Below are 25,102 nucleotides of genomic sequence, written 5' to 3' on the forward strand. Positions count from 1 at the left end.
TGGGCTAGCCTTCCATCTCAGAAGCCGTTCTCTCTGAAGGTTGCTGAACCTGGGAAGCTTTCTGGCCCTTTCTGGATGGACTGCGAGCTGGAGCCTATGATCCTCTCAGATCAGACTTCCTCCTACAGTTTCTGCATCCTTCGAATGTATTTGCTAAGTGCCCGAAGTCTCCTCTCCAAGACAGCAGCTTTATAAGGTCAGCTGACCTTACCTCCCACAGATCCATGGCAGCACTGCTGTTTGGTGATGGAGGATTAAGTGACCTGAAACGCTGGAGGAGCTCCATGGGCAGTACCAGCCTGCAACCCCAAATGTTCATGTTGGTGATGATGAGCATGTCACATGGAGCCCCAGGTCCTACCTCTTGCCAGTCCTGCCTGGCCTGGTGGTCAAAAGGACTTCAAGGATAGTCAGAAATCCCTTGTGCAAAATAAGCCAGGACCGAGGGCTCCTGATTTAGACCGGAGTCGGATGCTAGTCTTTGGGCTCTCACCTGCATGACGTCTGTGTCTCTCTCCATGCCACTTGGGGTTTTCATCTACTTCTGACACACAGGTCTTGACAGGCAAGCAAGTCCCTGAGCTGTGCCTGCCCTGGGCCCAGCCTCAGCAGCATTGGCCTTGTTTCCTATAGGATCCTCACCTCCTCTTTCCTCCAGCCTCCCCGCTTCCCTTTGATGGTTTGAGCATCTGCTTTGGGGTATCAACAGGGAGATGAGATCCCACTGTGCACTGGGTCCAAGGCCAGTTGGGAAGAAGGACTGAGGAGGGGAGCCTGGATGTGCCCTGGGCCTCTGTGTGCAGCAGCCTCACATTGTGTACTGGGTCCTTTCACAGCCCACAGGGAGCTGGACACAGAGTCCAGCATGTGCCTGGCCCTATTATTGTACAGCGATGGGATTGTTTTCCCCTGCTTGGAGCTGAGATTCAGCTGAGGGCTATTAGAGATGGGAGCTTCCCATCGGGCGGGCTGTTGTCACAGGGATGAATCCTGACTTGTAATGGGACCATGTTTCTCAGAAAGAGTTTTCATATCCCACTTCACCTTTAGGCCCTGGTCTAGAGCCTGGAAGTTTTGAAATCTGGGAAGAGTGTCCGGAGGCCTCATGGGCTGATGGGTCCTTGCTTTGTCAGGGTGGAGCAGGCGGTGAGTCCTTAGGTGCCTCCCCCAGTGAGCTGTGCCTTGGCTGAGCCTCCTTGAGGGGGGGGCGGCCCTGAGCTGATTGGTCTCAGGATCAAGGGGCCACTTCCCCACGGGACTGCAGATGCTGCCAGCCCCTCAGGCATGTTCAGACTTCTCGGATCAGGGGCTTTCCCCAAATGGCCTTGAAAATGCAAAGCTTTCCTGTGGCTTGGCCAGGGTTCCTGGTGGAAATCTGGTTTATTTTGCTTCCTGTGGCCATTCTATTAAAACAAATCATTGGCACTCAGAGTCTGCCTGGGCCTGATATTCCCAGTAATAAATGCCTAGAGGTACAGGGGTTTAGAATATTCCTGTTAGTACGGCTCTTTCCTGTCTCAAGAGTTCCCAAGACCCTTGGGGCTACCCTTGTCAGGGCTGTAGATCCTGGTTAGATACTCAGGGAGGTGCCAGGAGTCTGGGACCCCTGAAGAGGAAGAATCTGCAGAGAGGAAGAGGGTGTGCAGGTTGGGGAGGCTTGGCTGTTTTTTGCATGTCTTGTTGCCAAAGTCCATAAAGCCATAGGGTGGACGACAGTGAAAGAATTTGCTCTCAATAATAAGAAAAAAGTTACTAATTCTCCTCTCCCATCTCTAATTTGAAATTCAGCATTATAACTTGCTTTGGTAAAACCTGGGCTTTCTTCAATGTTTGTCCCTTGGCATAACTTTAAGTCAGTGTATGTCTTTCCAAGTATGCCTGTGTGGGAACGTTGACCAAAGAGTGGCCTGGGTTTGTTCCATAGGAAATGTCTGACAGCAGAACTTTGGCTTTGGAGGTCAGCAGAATAGGAAGTGAGCCAAGCTGAGAAGCTTCGAGGGGGTGGGGCCCTTCTCTGTTTTTGTGTTATAAAGTGCCCTTATGTAGCTGGAGACAGACATGCAGAAGCACTGGGGCTGCTTCCTCATATGTGCTGATGGAACACAAAGGACTGGGCACAGGCCTAGCTGGCCAGTCACTCAGGAATGTCCCGTGGCCTGGCTAGTTGCTTGGTGCCAACCTGTAGAGTCTCTCCTGGCCCTCTCTGGTCTCCTGTGCAGGGGACTTCTTAATTGGCTTTATCCAGAACTCTGTTCTGGGCCTTCTTTCTCTTCCCTCTGCCCTACCTCTGCCAGGTGAGCTTTCATCCCAGTGACGGCCACATAGAGTAGGAGTTAAGAATTGCCCTTAGGTGGCCAGAGGCCCAGGTCCGTGCCCTGGCTCGCCCACTCCCCACTTCCTAGGACCCCTATCCCATCCCTGTAAAATAACTCAAGGATCCCTGAACACTGCATTTGAGCCTTACATTTTTGCTTCATGTTTTTTTCAAAACAAGAAATTAAACATTTGCTTTCTGTGTTTACATGTGGGTGTGAAGGTTTTATATTTAATGTAATTGAACTGAAAAAAATTAAAGCACAGGTTTTCCAGTCAAAACGTTTGAAACAAGTGTTATTTTTGTAGCTGAAAAAGATTTTTAAAGGAAAAATATATTTACCATTTTTTCATGGATTTGAAGCCATCACTTTTTACAGATGTTTAACATTTCTGGTGTTGGCTGTGTTTGTAGTGGATGGTGAGTGATGAGGTGGAAGTGATTCTTAGCAGTGCATTGGATATTGGTGTACCTTAGATCTGATGGAATGTTGTGTCACAGAAGAAATGCTCTTCACAGATCCTTAGGGAGTGGCTCAGAGAGCAATTAGGAGAGGACAACCCAATAATAATAAGTCCTAAAAATGTCAGTCATATTCACATGAGATTTTGCTGTAGGTTAGGAAACCCGTTTAAAGGGGAGGAATGTATCTGGTCTCTGGTAAGGTTGTTGGATATATGCTGCCTGGACACCTGGGTCCTGGCTGGGAAAAGCAGTTGTGAGCCCAGGGTCTCCTCAGTCACTCAGGCACCAGCTCATGGCAGGAGGAAGCCTGGGGAACTGGAGTCCCCACGGAGCTCGGCAGGCATAGCTCTGGTCTTTCTGTGCAGGGAGGGAAGTGCTTCAGTGTTCCTGTGCTGACAAGCATTGGCCACGAAGGGGAGATCTGGGGCGAGGCTGGCAGTGTCTCCTGATTTGGTGGGACAGGACAAAGGTACCGAGAGTGCCTCCAGGCAGACCAGAGAGCAAGTGACACTTTTCTTGCATTGGAGGCAGGAGTAAGTGTTCTTGAAAGTGAAGGAGTCACATATGGGGCCCGGGCAAGAGGCATGTTTTAACTCTCCTGTCAGCTGATGGTGGAAGTTTTATGGAGGCATTCATCAGGTGTTTTGAGTGTTACTGGTTGTATCTCCATGCTGAAACAGGTTTGGAAGAGGTTCTCTGGTAGAGCAAACAGACAGGCTCCTCAGAGCCTGTGGCCTGCTTCTAAGCCTGAGTCCTCCAAGGGCAGTGGTGGGCTCTGCATGTTTCCCAAACTTGGATGACTACATAACCTCTCTTTTAGAGAGACCAGAGCTCCTTGGGATGCCTTGGATAAGCACTGTTCTAGAATGGTGTTTTCCAATCTCCCCACTCTAGGCACCACGGTTTCTTTTGAGGTTTGAGAAGCAGGATTATTATCAGGCACAGCTAACTGTATTTGCTTTGCTATGCAAACGTGCACCACTATGCTGGAACCTTCATTTGTGTACCAAAACCCATGTGCCCAGCTCTGGCTTCCAGTTCTGGGCACTGGAAAAGATACAAAGATGTACCCCTTCAATGAGTGTACACCCTTGTCAGCATGAAACACAACCTCAGCTGATTGTAGCACCTGACCAAGGGCCAACAGTCATGATGATGTGTTGGGAGAGATCACATGGGACTTGAGCCAAGCCCTTCTAAAATAGATGGGTTCCTTAGGGGTGGAGAGGGGCAGAAAAGGCACCCCAGACCAGGCATATGGCCTGAGCAAAGGTGTGGTATCTGCAGAGGGCAGGGGGAGAAGTCTGAGGTGTGAGGCTGGAAAGGAGTGCTGAGAACTAGAATGAGGCACTCAAACTTGGCTCTGTAGACTGAGTGGGCAAGTAGGTAGCATGGTATGTCACTGGAGTAAAAATCTGCTAGATCCTTGATCTCACTGGCCTCAGTTGTCCAGAGTGAGACGTGTGCCAGTGACGTTATCTCCCCGCCATATGGCCATGGGTGAATCATTTGTCATCCAAACTAGCCCAACTGGCAGCCTCTGTCTCTCATGACAGATAAATGAGGTTGTTTGTACTTCTCTGGGGGAGAGGACTTGGCTCCCCCAGTAGGAGTTCTGAATTATACTTCAAGCTTATCACACACTTAAGGCTAGGTCAGTGGTTAACTGTTGTGATCATTTTCAGGTTGTGCAGTGACAGTAGCACCTATAAGTCATACCTGTGTCTCTCCTAGGTATTGGCGGCTGGGAAAGAGGCCTTGCCATCCTGGCTGCACTGGGACCCACAGAGCCGTGCCCTGGAGGGCCTCCCTCTTGACACCGACAAGGGTGTGCACTACATCTCGGTGAGTGCTGCACGGCTGGGGGCCAATGGGAGCCATGTCCCTCAGACTTCTAGCGTGTTCTCTATCGAGGTCTATCCTGAAGACCACAATGAGCCACAGTCCTTGCGGGCAGCTTCACCAGATCCTGGTGAGGTGGTATCATCTGCCTGTGCTGCTGACGAGCCTGTGACTGTTCTGACAGTGATTCTAGATGCCGACCTCACCAAGATGACCCCAAAGCAAAGGATCGACCTCCTGCATAGGATGCAGAGTTTTTCGGAAGTAGAACTTCACAATATGAAGTTGGTGCCAGTGGTGAATAATAGACTGTTTGACATGTCGGCCTTCATGGCTGGCCCAGGAAATGCAAAAAAGGTAGTAGAGAATGGAGCCCTGCTCTCTTGGAGGCTGGGCTGCTCCTTGAACCAGAACAGTGTGCCTGACATCCGTGGTGTAGAGGTCCCTGCCAGGGAGGGTGCCATGTCAGCCCAGCTTGGCTACCCTGTGGTGGGCTGGCACATTGCCAACAAGAAGCCCCCTCTCCCCAAACGGATCCGGAGGCAGATCCATGCCACACCCACACCAGTCACTGCCATTGGGCCCCCAACCACAGCCATCCAGGAGCCACCATCCAGGATCGTACCCACCCCAACATCTCCAGCCATTGCTCCTCCAACAGAGACCATGGCTCCTCCAGTTAGGGATCCCGTCCCCGGAAAGCCCACAGTCACCACCCGGACTCGTGGTGCTATCATTCAGACCCCAACCCTAGGCCCGATTCAGCCCACTCGGGTGTCAGAAATTGGCACCACGGTTTCTGGCCAGATCCGACCAACGATGACCATTCCTGGCTATGTGGAACCCACAGCAGTTGTTACCCCTCCCACAGCCACCACCAAGAAGCCACGAGTACCCACACCAAAACCAGCCACGCCTTCAACTGACTCCTCAACCACCACAACTCGCAGACCAACTAAGAAACCACGTACACCCCGACCAGTGCCCCGGGTCACTACCAAAGCTCCTATCACCAGATTGGAAACAGCTTCTCCCCCCACTCGCATCCGCACTACCACCAGTGGGGTACCCCGGGGAGGAGAGCCCAACCAGGCCCCAGAGCGTAAGAACCACATCGACAGGGTAGATGCCTGGGTTGGCACCTACTTTGAGGTGAAGATCCCACCAGACACTTTCTATGATAAGGAGGATACCACTACTGACAAGTTAAAGCTGACCCTGAAGCTGCGGGAGCAGCAGCTGGTGGGTGAGAAGTCCTGGGTACAGTTCAACAGCAACAGCCAGCTCATGTATGGCCTGCCTGACAGCAGCCACGTGGGCAAGCATGAGTATTTCATGCATGCCACGGATAAGGGAGGCCTGTCGGCTGTTGATGCCTTTGAGATCCATGTCCACAGGCGCCCTCAAGGGGACAGGGCTCCTGCACGTTTCAAGGCCAAGTTTGTGGGTGACCCAGCACTGGTGGTGAATGACATTCACAAGAAGATTGCCCTGGTGAAGAAGCTGGCCTTTGCCTTTGGGGACCGCAACTGCAGCACCATCACCCTGCAGAATATCACCCGGGGCTCCATCGTGGTGGAATGGACCAACAACACATTGCCCCTGGAGCCCTGCCCCAAGGAGCAGATCACAGGGCTGAGCCAGAGGATCGCTGAGGATGATGGGAAGCCTCGACCTGCCTTCTCCAATGCCCTGGAGCCTGACTTCAAGACCATGAGTGTTGCTGTGACTGGCTCGGGCAGCTGCCGGCATCTGCAGTTTATTCCCGTGGTGCCACCCAGGAGGATGCCCTCAGAGGTGCCACCTACTGAGGCACCAGACAGGGACCCTGAGAAGAGCAGTGAGGATGACGTCTACCTGCACACGGTCATTCCGGCCGTGGTGGTTGCAGCCATCCTGCTCATTGCTGGCATCATTGCCATGATCTGCTACCGCAAAAAGCGGAAGGGCAAGCTCACCCTCGAGGACCAGGCCACCTTCATCAAGAAAGGCGTGCCCATCATCTTTGCGGATGAGCTAGATGACTCCAAGCCCCCACCCTCCTCCAGTATGCCGCTTATCCTGCAGGAGGAGAAGGCCCCTCTGCCTCCTCCCGAGTACCCCAACCAGAGTGTGCCCGAGACCACTCCTCTGAACCAGGACACTGTGGGAGAGTACACCCCTCTGCGGGATGAGGATCCCAATGCACCTCCCTACCAGCCCCCCCCGCCCTTCACAGCCCCCATGGAGGGCAAGGGTTCCCGTCCCAAGAACATGACCCCGTATCGGTCGCCCCCTCCCTATGTTCCCCCTTAACCCACAAGCGCCTGGGTGGAGGCAGGGATAGGGCAGGGGCCTGGAGACAACACAGTGTTGTCCTTGGAGACCGGTGGCCTTTAGACCATCATCCACCGGAAGCTGACACCTGACCTAGCACACACTGACACACACGGGGCCTGGACAAGCCCGCCCTCTCTGGTCCTCCTAAACCCCAAAGCAGCTGGAGAGACTTTGGGGAGTTTTTTATTTTTATTTTTTGCCTAACAGCTTTTTGTTTGTTCATAGAAATTCTTTGCTGCGTCTTTGATGGCTGGCTCTGAAAGCACGGTTTGGAGTAGAGATGTAAAGGAGTGAGGAACCGTGAATGAACTCGCAGGCAGTGCTGGGCAGTCTCCCAGCTCTCTGCGTTTTGCCTTTAACACTAACTGTACTGTTTTTTCTATTCATGTGTGTCTAGCTGCAGGATGTAACATGGAAAACAGTAGCTAAAGATTAAATTCAAAGGACTTTCAGAAATTAAGGTTAAGTTTTTACATTTAATCTGCTGTTTACCTAAACTTGTATGTATAATTTTTGGGTGGGAATGGGGAATTGCTTTGCTAAAAATAAGCTCCCAGGGTATTTCAAACTTAGAGAAGACCAAGGGACAGTATTTTTTATCAAAGGAATCCTATTTTTTCACACTACGTAAACTTGGTTGCTCTGATACCCCAGAGCCTGATTGGGGGCCTCCCAGCCCTGGCTAAGGGGCCAGGGCCCTGGTGCTGGATTTGCTCACCAGCTGTTGTCAGGGGCTGGAAGCTGGAGGGGCCTCTGGGCTGTGGACACCCTCACCCCCACCCCATGCACGCTAGTGGCCCATTACCAGGGGTCTTCATTTCCATGGAAAAGGGACTCCAAGAGGCAGCGGTGGCCATGGCCCCCAACCTAGCTGTTTGTGGGGGGGTGCCTGGGGAGGTCGAGGGACTCGACCACATCAACCTGTTTTCTTTTTTAGTTCTCTTATGTTTTTCCCCCCTTCTAAAAGGAATATCATGTTTTGAAATACTCAGTGGGGGGACCATTTTGGTGAAGATGCAATATTTTTACGTCATGTGATGCTCTTTCCTCACTTGACCTTGGCCACTTTGTCCCTACTGTCCACAGCCCACCCTGACCCACCCCACCCCTTTTCTCTGGCACCCCAGTCCCAGGTCATGGGCCTGAATGGCCAGAAGAGCTCTAGTGGCTGGGGAGGAGTGCCAACAGTAGTTAATAGTAAAAATCTGTGGGCTCTCAAAGCTAATTTTTTACTAAAGTTTTTATACAGCCACAAATTGTTTTATTAAAAAAAGATTAAAAATGGTGATGCTTACAGCAGTTTGTACAAGCTCTTAGTGTTGATTCCATGGAACTGATGGCTTTGCTGATTTTGACACCCCCCCCGCCTTTTTTTTTCCTTAATGGCTTAAATTCCGGGAATTACACAGGGGCTTCTTTTGCCTTTTTTTAGCAGAACATCCGTCCATCCATCTGCATCTCTGTCCCATGACTCAGGGGCACCCACTCTGCTTCGGTTCTCCTCCTTTGGAAGAAACCCTTCTGAGCATGACTTTATTGACACAGTTTTAGTTTGGGTACCTTTTAGGGAGGAGGAATGCCTTTTGCAATAATGTTTCCTTTCCCTGATCAAGAGCAGGTGGGTGAACCTGGGCTCCCTTTGCACACCGAGCAGCCACTTTTAAGCCATATCGACATTTTGCAGAGGATTCATATGTGCTGCCTCAGGAGGGAAGGGCCGGCAAGAGGGCTGGGGGCCTTCACCCCACTGCTATCGGGAGTGCATTTCCTGTGCGCCTTCTCCTGCTGTGGTGGCCAGTCCCTTCTCCCTGCTGTGGTGCAGGTACTCTAGAGTGAGCAGTGCCCCTGTGGGGGGAGCCTTTAAATGAGGGCTCAGAGGACCACTGGTGACTGGGCTTCATGTCTCCAGTCTCTGGTCCAAGCCAGGATTTCCCCAATGCCCCAGAGTCAGGAGCACAAATGGGTCTGGCCTGGTAAGATTATTTTTGATGACCTCATCAAAAAATAAATAATTCCCAGTGTTCCAGGTGAGGGCTTTGAAAGGCCTTCTAAATGGCTCCATTGCCCCTAGCAACCCCACCATTGGGCACTGCCATGCAGAGACATGACTGGCCCAGAATGGCCTATTGCCATAGCAACTGGAGGCTAAGGGGCAGTGCACAGAATAACAGCAACAATGCCCTTGCAGGCAGTCTCCTCACCTGAGCACTGGGCTGGCGATGGCCGCTGGACTCTGTGAGATGGAGAGCCAATCTCACATTCAAGTGTTCACCAACCACTGATGTGTTTTTATTTCATTCTATATGATTTTAAGATGTGTTTTCTGCATTCTGTAAAGAAACATATCAAACTAAATAAAAGCAGTGTCTTTATTACAATGCCGCTGCCTCCAAGCATCTATTTCCTTGGCCCCCGTGGGTTGCAGGACATGAGTGGTGGGGGCTGGAGCCTGTGTGACAGAAGGAAGAGGGGACCCAGCCAGGCACATTTGAAAATGGCCTTTTAACAGCTGACCTCACATAGTCTTAACAGTTCTGTGCCCCTGGAGGGTTGGAGGTTTGCCCCAGAAGCTTTGCCAACAAATAAGCTGCCTCTTAGCACCTTTTCTGCCTGTGAGCTAACCTCTTGGGTCAGACATGTCTTTTGGAGCCTCAGTTTCCTTGTCAGTAAGGTGAAATGGCAGAGAACCCAGTGAGACTGGGAGGGAGGGGAGAATGCTGTAAAATGGTCCTGTCACAGGCTGCCTGCCCCTGAGTGGGTGACCCACTGCAACTCCTGGGCCGGTGTTGCTCAGGTTGGGTCCCTGCAAAGATGGGGAACTAGGATGCTTCTGGCTGTAGCTATACCGTAGTCCCTGCCCCCAGTGCCTTGTGGTCTTGTGGCTGGCCAGTCTCCCAGGCAGTCTCAAGGAAGGTTTGTTTAACCTTGGCCTTTGGGCAGGGAGAAGGGAAGACCAGTTTTTGTCCAGGCTGTACTGTAGTGGGTGGGCCTATAGATTCTGAGTGGCCATCACCAAGCTCCTTGCCTGGAATGAACAGGCTGGCTGGGTAGCTGAGCATGACTCAGTGCCCAAAAAGGGACTGGTCTGTAGTCCTGGGACACTGCCTAGGGTGAGGGAGGCAGGGGAGGCAGTAACTCATTCTCAGAGGGAGGATTAGGTTGGCTACAGAACAATTGGTTCCTCTGTTGGACTTACACCAGCATTGCCGAGTCCTCACCATCTTCCCTTGCAGCCTCCAGTCCGTCCCCTCTGCTCGCAGCATCCAACATCAAGAGTAGAGGCTAGCTTCATATTACAGGTAGAGCTAAGTCCCAGAGTGGGGAGTGTTGAACTACGTGTGGAATTAGGACCTGATTGTGCCCCAAGATGACAGTGCCAGATATGTTCAGGGACATGGACCTCACCCCCTAGACCTAGTGACCAAAGCCCAGAAAATGACCCTGTCTTTTAGTCACTCCTTGTTCTCTTGGCCTCAGTAAGTTCTGATTAACATTTAACCCAAAGCCACTGCCTAATGAGTGGGCTCACTGTTCTGAACCGGAGTGAGGGGATCCCTGGTCTCAGCAGAGAACAGTAAGGTCAGCAGGGTGGGAAGAAGACAAGCTACAGAGGCCTTTGGCTTCTGCCCCACCCTGTTCTCCTTTAGTGGGGGTAGAGGAATATCTGTCATTTGGCTCTGCAGACCTCCGCCTCTCCAGCTCTGCCAGATTCCTGTGAACTGTCCTTGACAGTGGATGGGCACTATCTGCTCAGGTTTTCTGAGATGAAATACAGGGTGGTAGAGGGAAGGGGAAGGAAGGAAAGGGGAAGGGTGAGGGACTGTCAGACCTACAGGAACCTTCCTATCAGCCTCTAACCCAATGCAAGTTTCTGGGATCCTTTAGCCGGGCTTTCTGTCTGAGATGGGAACAGTGCTGGTTTCCCAGGGGTTCTAGGACATCCCGGGGACTAAGGGGTGGAGTTGGGATAAAGGGTAACCCTTAATCATCTGCCTGCAAATGAGGAAGAGAATCCAAGCAGGGCTAATGGGATCTTCTCTTTCTTCTGGTAAAAGGGCCGGGGCTGTTGTCTTGGGAATCTTGGGATGTCCAGGAACCCCTGGCCAGCCCAGCCCTCTAGAGCACCACCAGGCTGGTGGGGACTGAAGACCATATGGCTTGCTCCATACATCCCCATCCAGGCATCCCCTTGGTCCCAGTAGGCTGAGCAAACTCCTGGAACAGTCTCCTCCTCAGCTCCTTTAGAGCCTGGGAGACTCCACTGAAGTGTCAGTCTTTTGAGGGTGAGCTTCGCTCCTCTGTCTATATTACTTCATTTTATAAATCCAGATTGGTGACTAACTCTTTCCCTGCTTTGTCTTAGCTCAGCTTCTCCACTACCATTTTGAGCCAAAGCGATTGAGGCCCAGAGAAAGCAAGGGAATAATTGGCCTCAGGTCTTGTGCCTAGTACTAGGCAAATTCAAACCTGCATGACCCAAACATTTTAGAGTTTTTATTATTATAAAATTTTGTTCTTATTTTAGAGCAGGAAAGAATTATTTGAAGCCACCATTGGAGGTTGCTGACTAGGACCCTACAAAGACCCAGTGGGGAAAACAAGGAAATAGGTGGATGTACACTGCTGGGGGTGGGATGCTCCTAGAGGAGGGGCCTGCCTGCGTGGAATAACATAGAGACGTGGCCCCGCTGCTCCCTGCTTTGGTGGAGGCGACCCTGACCGGAGTCACCTGGGGAGGGTTGAAATCTGTCTGTCCGTGTCCCTGGAGAAAGGCTCCGTGCGGCAAGGACTGTCCCTGGACAGGTTCAGGGCAGCGATAGGAGCAGCCCTTAACTTTGGTAGGGACTCCAGGTGCCCCCCGACACTTGCCGTGGAGGGCAGACTGTCTGCATCTCTGGGCCTGAGAGGGACAGGGTCCGCGGGCTCCCAGGAGGTGGCGCCAGAGGCCAGGTTACGCCTGCCGGCAGTGGGCGGGGCCGAACCGGCGCGGTGGGGGCGTGAGGCGTTGAGCTATCGGCAGGGTTAAGTAAGCCCTAAGATGTGGGGAGAGTGAGAGGTAAAAGTGGCCGGCTGTGGGCGGGGCTAAGGCCTTGGAGGAGGCTGGACGGAATTTGGCGAAGAGGTTGCTGAACCCTGTGGAGGTGGGACTAAGGCTGGGGCGCAGGCGGAGCCGAGCTCGCTCGTACCTTCGCGGCCCAGAGCTGCGCGGTGGCTCGGCCACGGACCGGCGTTGGGACTAGGCTTGTCTCTTCGAGCTCAGCCACCGCCGCCCAGTCCCTGAGGCCATCCGGCCGAATGTAGCCAGAACTGGGAAACTGTCCCTGGCCATGGTGGTTCTCCCCCGAAAAGGGAAGCTGGCAGGGATTAGGAAAGACGAGTCTGGGGTCCAGGCTTCCGAATGGCTTCTCTTCCTTTGGTACCTCCAGCACATCCCGAATCGGGATGTATATGGGTGAAAAAAATAAGGACACTTCTTCCGTGCACTCGGTCGCCTCAGCTTTTGGGTGCCTCCCCACGTTTCACGCTGCGTGGCACCCAGTGTGGGGCCTGCACAAAGTAGGACTCCCACTTGTAGGGTGCTCCCAGAGTCTCCCCTTCCAACAGCCTGAGAGCTGCTGAGGGCACGGTCCAAAGGCAAAATAGCTTGATATGGGCACTGAGATCTGGGAGGATCTTAGGTGGAAGCCAGGTGCCTTTGGTTGTGTGGTTCGGGTTCCCCTAGACTGGGCCACAGGGTCATTAGAAGCTGAAGGAATAGGGTGTCTGGCAATTCACTCTTTCCTTGGGTCTATCCTAGAATGGGGGCACACTGAAGCCCCAGGGAACACCTTTCCCAAAGCTGCCTTCACAGCCCAGAATGTTCCATGGACTTCCAGGGCCAGGACTGAGGGTCCTGTTGTTTTCTGTCATGGTGTTGCAGTCTCAGGCTATAGCAGATAAAGCCTGGAGCTCAGGGCAGGCCACCTCCCTCTCCAAGGATGAGACCAGGTGGTCTAGAACATTCACTATTTCCTTCAGCACTGAGAGAGAGGCAGAAAGGGGTTGGTGCCAGTGATAACTAATGATGAGGATTCTGCTGAGGGTGGCAGCACCTTGTCCCTAGGCGTGCTTAGGGGAAGGGACCAGCTTTGTCCTGGATGAGCTCACCCTCAGGGATCATGTGTCTGGTTCGGCCAGGCAAGGAATTGAGCAGGGGGGTGCTGAAGGAGACATAGTCCTATGCTTGTTTAAGGAACACATTGTGCATTGAGTGGGAATGAGGGGGCAGCTCTGCCTTCCTGTGTCTATTGCAGTGACTAGAGTGCAAACGAGAGGCTGAGAGGCAATGTCTGTGACCCCAATGGCTCTGACCCAGCAAGCACCGTGCCCACTACGCCCTGACTTGTGTCTCAGGCAGGCATATCAGCTTATTCCTGGACCTCCAGTCTCCTCAGAGAGGGTTGGAGCCAGGCAGGGCCAAGAGAGAGACAAACTACCTTGTGAGCCCTATGAGGATCCATGGATGGGGTTAGGCTTGGTTGGAATTGGCAAAGACAGGGGGACTGGGCTCAGCTGACCATGTGCCCCTTCTCTTTTTTTTTTTTTTTTCACAGTTTAATTTTTAATGGCCAAATATAGGAAGAAATCCAAATGCCCAACAAGAGTGTATAGATAAAATGTCTTGTTCACAATGCTTTTAAATGAAAGATTGGCAGCTTATACATGAATATGTAAGGCATGCTCCCACTCTTGTAAAAATTACATGCATATTCTAAAGCATAAAACCAGAAATATAGAAACAACAAACAACAAAACCCATGTTACAATATACGGCAGTGAAGTGAAGAATGTGTAAGTCAAGACATGGCAAGTCTCAGCATAAATGTACAAATGTTATAAAGAAATTTTGTTTCTTTAATTCTGCTTTTCATTTCCCCAGCATTTCACAGATGACTCCTCTATCAATTTAATTGCACAATACCTAAAATCAAATTTTATTAAAAATCAAAATCTATCCCAGAGTTATCAATTTTCACACACATTTTACAGCACAATCATGAACATCACTACTAAACGAATACTTGGGTGAGTTGGTTTAAAAGAAAAGATTCTGAATTATAAGAACACTGAGAAGTAAAACAGCAACACAAGTCAGCAGATCAGTCACAAAGGTTTCAAAGCCATACAAAACATGTACAGGAGAATGGCAAGCAAGGAAGTTAAGTTTTGGGTGCTACTTAAGGGGAGCATGTATAATAACAACACAGTCCCCACTTTACTATTTAAGAGTTTTTTGAAATTCTGTTGTTCCTGACAATTTTTAAAATATTAAGAGAACTGCCTAAAATTTTCAAATAATTATTCTTATTTTAAATTTGCATGATTCCTGGTTTAAATTGCTATAAAATATGACAGGATTATACTACCGAGGCAGTATAGTGCCTAGGCTTTGCCTGTTTTGTTTTGTTTTCTGCAATACTAAGAAAAGTTTATTAAATAAAGAATTGCTTTATTGATACAAAAATACATACACAGACTATAAAGCACTAAAAAATTTTAATATCTAAGTCATAGCCAACAGGTGGCATATTCAACACCCTGGGTCGAAAGAATGCTTGAAGGAGATGGCAACAGAGCACACTCCCACATCAGAGAGGGCATAAATTAAATAACACCAGTCTCCCAACAGCATGATTCAAATTTCAGATACTATAGTATATTAACTGGGAGTAATTGCATAAAGTAGAAGCTTCTGTAATAATAGCCATTCCCTGTTCCTTGGTTAGACTGAAAGAAGTGTTTTCCTATTTAAAAAAAAAAAAAAAAAAAAAAGCTGTATCAACTTGAGCTATCTTGACTAGTATTAACTGCATAACTAACTGTACTTCAGCCCCCACTCCATTTTCAGTACACCTATGGGCCCTGTTTTCTCTGTCCTTTTCCAGGGCCATTTGGTATAATCTTCTGATTAGAGTTCAACAAAAGCCTCTCCACTCTGCCTGCCTTTCATGGTGCAGATGCAATGCAACCCTGATGCCCTGCCTTCAGTTTTGCAGTCAGAGAAGAAATTCTGCACCTCATCAGTAGAGCAAGACCAGGGCAAGCCAAAGAGCTTGAGCACAAATCCTTCACCTCCTTCAGGACCCAGCATCATGGAGACATGACAGGGCAGGCGTCAGTCCAGCTCGGTGGGCAAGCTCCTGGGTGGTGAAGGAGGGAACTCAGGTGATTGGGATGCCAAAAGGTCCGCGGGCTCCGCGTCTCCGTGCTCCGGCTCTCCACGTCTGCAAGGAGAGGAGGAGGCTGGAATGTGCGGGGCTTGGCAGTTGTAGCCAAAGCCGCCCCTTGTCTTTTGATGGCAGTAGGAGGATGTCCTTTACCCAGCCTTGCTAAGAATTCCTCAGTCTGCACTGTAAGCTCATTGTCAGAAAGACTGCCTTCCTGGAAAGCTCATGCCCACATGAGGCCTCCCAGCTGGAGGGGTTAATACATAAATAGCAGTGGTAACTCAGATATTGCTGCCCGACTGATACCCACTGCCACCCAGCCCAGAACCTGGGGGAGTCAATTAGGGTTCTGATCATCCTCAGAATATGCTGATGTTCAGGTGTAACTAAAACCCTTATAGCCTGGCCTGGTGATGCTGTGGCCACACCCACCACTGTGGAGCAGCACTGTGTGTGCACTGAGGGGTATGCCGAGCCCTCTAGGTTCAGGGCCTGATTTGATAGCAGGCAGGCAAAAGACACACTTGGAGATTGCAAGCTCAATGAGAGCAAAGTAGGCTCAAAAGTATTGGTTTCTGCTGCATCCTTGATGCCACATTTAAACTGAATTAAAATCATCCATCCTATCAGAGACCTAGGGGACTATGGGTCTTTCTAATTGCCACAAGGGTTTTGCTTCACCATCAGGGACCCACCCTCCACCCCATTCTGTCCTTTCCTGCTGTTGTCTCCTGCGTGCTGCCTCAGAAAGATGAGCTGTTCCCCATCACAATCTGCTATGACGAGGACAAAGATGGAGTTTGATGGAGACAGTGACTATGCCCCATGGCCCAAGATGCCTGGTGGTGAAGGGTGATTCTCAGTAAAATCCTTGTAGAAGTAGAGCCAAAAAGGGGTCGGGGGCAGGGATCCCTCTAAGAGGCTCCTACGAAGACTGAGCCTGATGGAAGAGCAAAGGAGCTGCCCTTCCCCTGGACTGTCCAAGTCATGTCTGAACCTTTATTGCCTGGTGTTCCGGTTTGCTAATGCTGCCTTTTTGCAAAACACCAGAAATGGATCAGCTTTTATAAAAGGGGTTTATTTGGTTACATGTCCAAGGTAAGTCATCAGCAATTGGGTACCTTCGCTGGAGGATGGCCAGTGGTGTCCGGAAAACCTCTGTTAGCTGGGAAGGCATGTGGCTGGCATCTGCTACAGAGTTCTGGTTTCAAAATGGCTTTCTCCCAGACATTCCTCTCTAGGCTGCAGCTCCTCAAAAATGTCACTCTTAGTTGCTCTTGGGGCGTTTGTCCTCTCTTAGCTTCTCCGAGCAAAAGTCTGCTTTCAAAGGCTGTCTCCAAAATATTGCTCTGTAAGCTGCATTTCCTCTCTCAGCTCCTGTGCATTCTTCAAAGTGTCCCTCTTGGCTGTAGCAAGTCGCTCCTCCTGTCTGAGCTTATATAGTGCTCTAGTAAACTAATCAAGGCCGGTTCTGAATGGGCGAGGCTACACCTCCATGGAAATTATCTAATCAGAGTTATCACCTACAGTTGGGTGGGTTGCATCTCCATGGAAACACTCAATGAAAGAATTACAATCTAATCAACACTAATACATCTGCCCACATGATTGCATCAAAGATAATGGCATTTTGGGGGACATAATACATTCAAACCGGCACACCTGGGTTAGGTCACATGGACTGGTCAGGAGAGAGCACAAGGGCATGACCTTACACCTGGGCATGTTCTTCCCCTGCCTGTGTGTTACAGATTGACTTGAGTCCTCCCAAAAGATACGTTTAAGTCCCAACCCCTGGTCCCATGAATGTGACCTTATTTAGAAATAGGGTCTTTGAAAATGTGATTAGTGAAGATGAGGTCTAACTGGATTAGTGTGGATCCTAATCCAATATGACCAGTGTCCTTAGAAGAGGGAAATATGAACACAGAAACAGACACACAGGGGAGAAGGCATGTAAATGGCAGAGGCAGATGTTTCTATAAGCCAAGGAACACCAAGAATTGCTGGCAACCACCAGAAGCTAGAAGAGGCAAGAAAGTCTTCTTCCCTAGAGGTTTCAGATGGAGCATGGCCCTGCTGACATTTTGATTTTGGACTTCTAACCTCTAGAACTGTGAGACAATAATTTCTTTTGTTTTAAGCTACCCGGTTTGTGATACTTTGTTATGGTAGCCCTAGGAAACTAAGACCTCATAGAACAGAGGTGGGTGGGGAGCCTTCCGTGGGAACCCTGGTGGGAAGGATTGCAAGAGGAATTAAGGCAGCATTTTCTATGGTTTATTCTAACAAATTTGCCTGCTGTTTCTCTCCCTCTGCAAACCCAGATAGAGGGCAGGTCCCACACTCTTTTCTGTGCTTTAGTGCTGAGCACAGGGCCTGCCCCTCAGTAGGAGTTGGGTGTGCTGTGGCTGGAGGGGATGAGTGCATGCATTGCATGAGTGAGACAGGCAAACCCAGCCTGGAGGCCCTTCTGGGGAAGTGCAGAAGGGCAAGGAAGTGGCGTGTTTTGACTGGGATGCTTAGAACTTGGAGAAACCATGGCTTCATTATTTTTTCTTGTCATAACAAGCCTTCAGAAGCACAAAACTCTAATAGCAATGAGGCTTAATTAGCCTTCTAGGGAGCAATGCATGGGTGGTGGGGTTAATCCAGTAGTAAACATTTCTGAAGATTTTTTTAAACTCGCTTTCTTTCTTCACATAATGCAAGAAAAGATTTACACACTGCAACAGAAAAGAATTATGTAGACAAGGCATCAAACAAATTCTATACTTGTTCCCTTTTCCTACTCTACCAAGGGTCCTGGGCCAGCTGAGGACTCTAGTACACAGGTGAGGTTGTCTAGACCAGTACAGGTGGCTCTGAATAGGACAATGGCCAGGTCTCTTGTGTTTAGCTTTATACCAGCCTGAGCTTGCTTGGGGAGCTGCTACATTCTTCTTGTTAGCGGGTGGTGCTGACAAACCTTGGCTAAGAAGGAAAGCCTATGCTTCTTTGAGTTTTCTTCTTTTCTCTTCAGTTCTGCTCTCTGTCCTAGAGGAGGAGTGGGGACAGGAAGCTAATTTCCTGAGTTGCTTCTCATTGGTAGGTGTGGCAGGTCCTGGGAACACCATGGCAAAAAAAAAGGGCACAGAGCTTAGGGAGCCCTGCAGAGGGGAGCTGGCTCTCCCTGCCTCTCTGAAGCAGTCCGAAGCAGTTCACATCATCCAGAATGGTCCTCAGCCATCCTTCTCATTTCCTATTCGGGGTCTGTGCTCTGCTTCACCCCGCCTTCTTGGAGCTAATCTGCATGTTGCCTTAACCATGGTCCAGCTCATCTCTGGGTGCAGCTCATGGGGCCCTGCCATCTCTTCATTCTTCCAAGATTTGCCTTTCTCATTTCCACTAATCCCAGCAATGAACTGACTGTAGCTAGGCCTTTTCCTACCTGAATGGATTTTTTTTTTTTTTTCTGGATTTCGTTTTCTCTCTGGTCCTCTACAAGTGTCTGAGAGCACAAGCTGGAGAAGCACAGTGGACACATATCCATCCATCACTTGCATTTCAGTGTGTGGATTGATTCTATTCCCATCCAGCCTTTTTCCAAAATGGCTGCCACATGTCATGCTGAAGTGGAAAGAAAAATACCTTTAGCAAGTGAAACTTAGAGGGTTGGGAAACTCCTGCAGGGTCTGCAGGTCCATCCTGTCCTTGGTAGAGCTGCAGCTAGATGCAAGAGGGAATGATACCAGGTGCACCACACACTGGTTTGCATAAACCAAGAGAAAGAGCCACGGTTTGTTCACTTGTCATAAAGAACAGTTAAGCTTAGTAAATTCTCCTAGGTGTGTACAGATAACTCATTGACAACTCCTACAGGAGGAGGAACTCTGTTTGCCTGTTAGCACCCTCCCTTGTCATTCACTAGGTCAACAGCCTAATTGTGGAGATGCAGGAGCTGTAGCCAAAGTTCTCTCTGGGGTTCTTTTTAGCTCTTGGAAGTGCAGGTGAGGGAACTGCTCAGAGCAGATAGAGAACCCAGCCCCAACCACCAGCCCCTGAGGACCAGCCCAGGAGATAGGACAAGGCAGACAAGGTCCTGCTGTTCAGAAGCCCCCAGGTCTAGGTCAAGAGGAAGGAAATGACCTCTGAGACAGTGAGTAAAAATGAGAGACTGGAATCAGAGCCCGACAACCAGAGGCCAGCACCAATCCTTGGCCTGCGCATAGATCAGGTGTGCAGGAGTCCCCAGGTTCAACACCAGTGGTGGATGTAGATGTGGACTGCTCAGGCATGTCCATTGGGGATACTCATCAGAGGAAGTGGAAGTGGAAAAATTGGAGAGAAGGGGAGGGGCACCACTAACCCACAATGTCAGGTCCTCCCAGGTCCATTTGTCACCAAGGCAGCAGAGACCCTGGAGGTCTGCTAACAGCCAGAGATCTACTCTGAGGAGAGCAACTCCCAAGGCCCCCTGTGGCTGGGTAGGGCTAATTACCCCCATAGGAACCAGGGGCATGTTGATTTAAATCTGTGGAAAACCACAGCTCCTGTGGCTTCTTCAAAACCAAAAACCAAAACCAAAACCAAGCATTCTTTCTCCTTCCAAATAGCCCAACCCACAGAGACAGATGTCTATAAAACCAGGTCTAGGTCAGGCCACTGCCCTCCCAGTAGTGCCTGAGTGTATGTTCTTCCCCAGGGGTAAGGCATAGCACAAATTCCCCAAATCCCAGACCATCCACCAGAGAGACACTAGTAATAGAGGTACCATGTGTGTGTCAGACACTTTTTCTTGTATTTTACCTACATCAGACACTCCACCCTCACAACCCCCATATCAGAGGGGCAACTAACTTCACAGACTAGGAAATGGAGGCTTGAGAGCCTAGGTCAATTGCCACTGTCCCAGCCAGGAATAGCAGGGCTAGGATGTAGATCCTTGTGGAGCCTACACTAGATGTGCACATGCAATCACCAGAATCACCAGCTAATTCAAACTCTGCAGCACAGGAGGAAACAGCGAGGACCATCTAAAGGCAGGCAGAGGAGCTCTTTTCATCCTAGGCAGTCAGCTTAGCTCAAAGGACAGAAGATGTAAGGTCTAGAGAAAACACCGAGAAGTGGGGGCCCTGCGTCTCCTCTCTTACTCCATCCAGAGCCATCAGACTGGCTATCAGTCAGTGTTCACTGGGGTCCCTGGATTATCCCAGGTCAGGTTAGAACTGCTGACATCTCAGCTGATATATTCCTTATCATTAGAAGAATTAAATGGGTTTGTAAAACAGGTCCAAGTTACTCAAGCTCTTCTACACATTATAAAGGCATGAGTGGTTTGGAATATAGTTTAGATCTTCTAGGAAATTATTCTCCCTCAGCAAAGCACAGGCTCACGTGGGGAGCCATGAGGTAGACCATCCTGAGAAGTGCTCAAACACTGAGGTAAACTTGAGGTAATGAAAAAGTAATTTAGTGAGCTCTCAGGTTAACAAAGAGGCGGCCTGCAGCCCCTCACCTAAACTGTCCCTGGGGTCACAGCTCAAGGCCTCCAAGAAACATCAACTACTCTTCTTCATCTTCAAGGTCACTGTTCTGGGGCTCCTGAGGTAACCTTCCAGCTGGCTGCAGGCCAGTCCTGACACACTTTCCACCTCTCCCTGGTGGGCTTCCTGAGACAACTTCGGGTGGGACGAGGCCTTGGTGTGAATCCCCAATGGTTCCCATTGCCATCTGCATAAAGTCTTCACTCCCTAGCTGGCCCCAACAATCGGCATCCTCTACATCTCCCTCCTTAGGCGACCTTATCCCTCTAAACACCCTTGTTCATTTGCCTTTCCAAGTGTTACGCATGCTTCGAGGCCATACTCCGATGGCCCCTAAGGCCTCACAGCAAGACGCTTGACCCCTTATGGCACTGAAGTTACTTGTGGGCGCTTGTGGGCGCGTTCCCGCTCTTGAGCTTCCCAGGGCAGAGCACGGTGCGTAGTCCCATGGCCTCTTCTAGGGGCTAACGGGCCCTCCAACCCGGCTTCGTGGAACACTCCCGGCAACCACCCACCCGCCCGCTCCCGCCCGATCCCGTGCGGCCGGGCTCGCTCGGCTCGGCCCGGGGCTCCAGACAGCACACGCACGCTGCGTAAGCCACGGAGAGCGCATGCGCAGTTGCTGCCGGCGGTTTCCCGGCGACCTCGCGGCTGGAGCGTGAACACGCGTCCTCGCAGGCTGGCGGGAGCGCGCGCGGTGTGGTGGTGGGGGGCGTGTGCGGGAAAGTTGCTGCATGAGCCGCGCATGCGCGGCGCTCGGCGGCGGCGCGGGCCGAGTTGGGAGATGGCGGCGGCAGCGGCGCGGAGCGTGTGAGCAGCCCCCCGGGAGCCGCCGGCCCGGGCCCAGCGCGACCCTGACCCGGCCCGCCCACCCGCCATGGGTAACGAGGCCAGCTTTGAGGGTGGCGCTGGCGACGGGCCGCTGCCGCCCGGAGGCGCGGGTCCCGGCCCTGGCCCCGGCCCCGGCACAGGGAAGCCGCCTTCAGCACCGGCAGGCGGCGGACAGCTCCCCGCGGCAGGTGCTGCGCGGGCCACCGCGGGACCCCCCGGCCCAGGGTCTGGCGCCGGCGGACCGGGTCCAGGCAGGTAAGCGTGGGTTGCGGCGCCCGGGGGCGGGGAGCTGCAACCTAACGCCAGGGCCGGGGCGCGCGACCCCGCGGTCTGATGTTGGACTGTGAGGTCCTACCTCTGGCCACACTTCGAACCCTGCGGGATTGGCGTGAGCGGGCGGTCGCGGGAAGCGGTCCTGCCGTTCCAGCCGCTCTGCCATGGCGAAGCAGGATGGCGAGTGCAGGGTCAGTCGGGCCTGTAGACCGTGACTCGGTCACGAACCCCAAATTCGCTTGCCCCCAACGCTGGGGCGGGACCGCTCAGGAGGGGCTTATGTAACCTTGGCCTGCTCGCCCACTGGGGAGCAGTGGGATGGAAAACGTAGGCATGTGTCCATTGTGTTGGGCCGAGGAAAGAGCACAATGGGAGTGGCTGTCAAGGAAGATAAGTGTCACTGCTAGAAACTGAAAGATAAGGAAATAGTTGAACCATGAACTTGGTCATGCGCTTTCTCCAGGTATTTAGTGACTATAATCATCTTTGGAGGAAGGAAAAATGCCCACTGGACACCAAAGCTTATTTAGGCCCAACAATACTAACAGGATCATGTGCTTTCATTAAGGTTTAGTGACATGCTCTGGAATGAAGCAAAAATGCTATTGAATCAACTAGCACCAAATACATTCCTGTTGCTTTATGATTTAGTTAGTACTTCAAACCAGTGAAAAAGCTGAAACCCACATTGAATGCCTTAAACAGAACATACTTGATCAAATACCATGAAACCAGCTTGTTTAAAATGTATGCCAACAGAGGTCCTGCGAAACAATCAAATGGCAGTGGATATAAGGAAGGGAATGCCAATATATAATGAATCAGTAGACTGAAAACTCAGGAAAGATACCAAGAGATGACAGGATAAAATGGAAGGCATTATCTTTATACCAAATAGGTCTGGGGCGTAGCAAAACCCAGGTTGGGGAGGGTGGGTGCTATGTGAGTTTGCTGATACATACTGTCTTGGCTTTTCCGTGTGGGAGCACATAGCCTGTGAGAGAACAAAATTTTTGATTTTTCAGCTGTCCTCTCATGCATTTATTTCCTCAGAAGTCATTTCTTAGACAACTAACAGTCATGAGGGACTCTTAGCAGCTTGAAACCTACCACAGACAGCCTGGCCTGTGAGCATCCCATTTCGAGGTGGGATTTGCCCATTTTACATTAACTATTACAGTAAAGCAGTTCAATGGCACACAGCTCTTAGTACGGCAAATATTGTCCATTTTGCTGCGTATTGAGCTGCTGTTGGGTTTTAGCTTGAGAGAGGCTCACCCAGACGTTAGTGCTCTCCCTCCAAGGGAAAGCGTCTACAACTGATGGAAAATTTTGAGAGTTCTTTAAATGGGGAATTTGCCATTTCTTATCCAATAACCAAACAGGCTGCTCTGCTTGTAGTGTATCTGATGATGCAGAGCCCAGTATATGGAATTTTGGAAAACTTGGGCAGCTCAGAGGAGCAGGAAGGAGGCTGGAATTGACTGTTCATAATTCCTTTTTGTGTTTCATTCCTATCCCAGCTATGCTTGCCACAGGGCAGACTCATGAACTGCTGTGGGTGAGGGAAACCATGGCTCCTGCTGGGCTTAACAGTCATAAGATCTCTCACCTGGCTGTGGGCAAGGCTCATACTTGGACCTGTGGCTTCCAGGCTTGGGGGTGTGGGCTGGCTATTTGTCACCAAAGCTCAGATCTGGGGCCTCTTAGGAGGTGGGATCTACTCTTCTGGTTGAAATTCGGCTTGAATTCAGCTGAGCAGCACCTCCATGATCTGTTTCTCCTTCAGCATCAGAACCACTTCTACTTCCTCCCACCAGAGCATCTCAGGTACCTGATGCCAAATTTAGCATGTTCTGTACTGAGCTGCTTCTGAATAGATTGGCCCATTGATGGAGAAAAAGCCCTGTGGCAAGTGCATCTGGGCATTCAGGAAGGAGCATTGGCAAAGGGGTATGTTTGTTTCAAGCAAGCTTGTAAATTTGGGGATAGTCAGAAAACTCATAGAGGTGGGTAGAGGGTTAGGTAATAGGAAGATCATTTTATTAAGCCCAGAAGGGGAATGGAACTGAGGTATTGGGGGAGTCGAAGACCTGATGCCATATAATCCTCTGGTTACCCCAGGCTGAATTAGTCTTTTCTTCATACTTAGCTGACTTGGGCTCTGTGTTGGGGACCATTCCAACATTTGCAGCTGAAAAGCCTGTGAGCAGTGTTGCCACACCCACAGTGCTGCCTGTCAGCCCATTTCAATGATATGGAGCTTTGGGCATCAGAGACTCTTGCAAGGCAGAGCCCTCAACTTCTGGTCTCAGTGTCACCATGTAAGGTTATGTAGGCTGTGCCTTTCTGAAGGAATGCCAGATCTGGAGAAGGCTGAACTTTATGTCAAGCTCTACTCTCCAAGCTGTTTACCCACGTGTGTGCTCTGTCCTCCTAGAAGTAGGGATGCCTTTCATTTGTTCATTCATTCATTCACTTATTTTTTTTTTAGAAAAAATGCAAACATTGTCTATATTGTTAATATCTACATTTGGTTCTGTAAACAAAATTGGCAAACAATTCTAAGAATTCATTCACTTATTTTATGGAGGTATGCCTAATGAACAATGAGGTGCACATGTTGATGGCGTTTACCAATACATACACCCATGAAACAGCACCAGATCAAGAGAGAACTTTATCAGTACCTCGGAAAACACCTTTTTGAAAAATCGCACAAAGGAGCCATTTGGACCAGTGGCAGCCTATCTAGTCTATACCAGTCCAGTGGATCTGCACATGTTTTGACATTTTCAAATTGATCTTTAGTCAGTCAGCCAAAGTGTATTTACTAGCAGTCAAGAGCAAGGACTGTGCTAAGTACTGTGGAGGGTCTGGAAGGGTATATGATGCTCCCCTGTGCTCCAGCACCTCACACCTGGCTGGTTGAATAGTTTTTGAAGAGCCAAATCATGTAAGGATCCTAGGAGAGATACTATGGGAAGCTTAGTGTCTGAGAAGTGTCAGATAGGTAGTGTGTATGGAAGGGCTGTCAAGTGAGAAGAGTGGAAAGGCAGAGCAAGGCTTCAGGAAAGGGAGAGACCCAGGAAGCCTGGAAAAATCCTGGGGTTAGGAGAGGTAGAAAGAAAGAGAAGTGGCATGAAGAGAGTGGTCAACACAGGCAGGGGCAGTGAGCAGAGAAAGGCCTGAGGGAAGAGCTGGGATGAAGCCAGGTGAGGCATCTTTTTCCTTCATTATCCATCAAAATGTGTGATCAACACCAAGGTTGCCTCTTACTCACTTCCAGTCCATATACCACAGAGACATTTTGAGACAGAAGCAGC

The 25,102-nt window shown here is 50.4% G+C and overlaps 2 protein-coding genes across 5 annotated transcripts in view; both read left to right on the forward strand.

The window, feature by feature from the left end:
- Nucleotides 1-9,319, forward strand: part of DAG1 (dystroglycan 1) — a 99,634-nt gene extending 90,315 nt beyond the window's left edge. For 3 of the 4 annotated variants that reach the window (XM_037850788.1, XM_037850785.1, XM_037850780.1), the window contains exon 3: nucleotides 4,514-9,319. In XM_037850788.1, coding sequence (XP_037706716.1) covers nucleotides 4,514-6,916 — 2,403 coding nt within the window. In that variant the 3' untranslated portion in view covers nucleotides 6,917-9,319. The remainder of the gene's footprint in view (nucleotides 1-4,513) is intronic. The other variant, XM_037850794.1, reaches the window with a different exon arrangement.
- Nucleotides 9,320-21,549: 12,230 nt separating this feature from the next.
- BSN (bassoon presynaptic cytomatrix protein) overlaps nucleotides 21,550-25,102 on the forward strand; it is a 130,396-nt gene continuing 126,843 nt past the window's right edge. The window contains exon 1 of the mRNA XM_037850777.1: nucleotides 21,550-21,758. Coding sequence (XP_037706705.1) covers nucleotides 21,550-21,758 — 209 coding nt within the window. The remainder of the gene's footprint in view (nucleotides 21,759-25,102) is intronic.

Source organism: Choloepus didactylus, chromosome 1 (assembly GCF_015220235.1).
Source record: "Choloepus didactylus isolate mChoDid1 chromosome 1, mChoDid1.pri, whole genome shotgun sequence".
Classification (NCBI taxonomy): domain Eukaryota; kingdom Metazoa; phylum Chordata; class Mammalia; order Pilosa; family Megalonychidae; genus Choloepus; species Choloepus didactylus.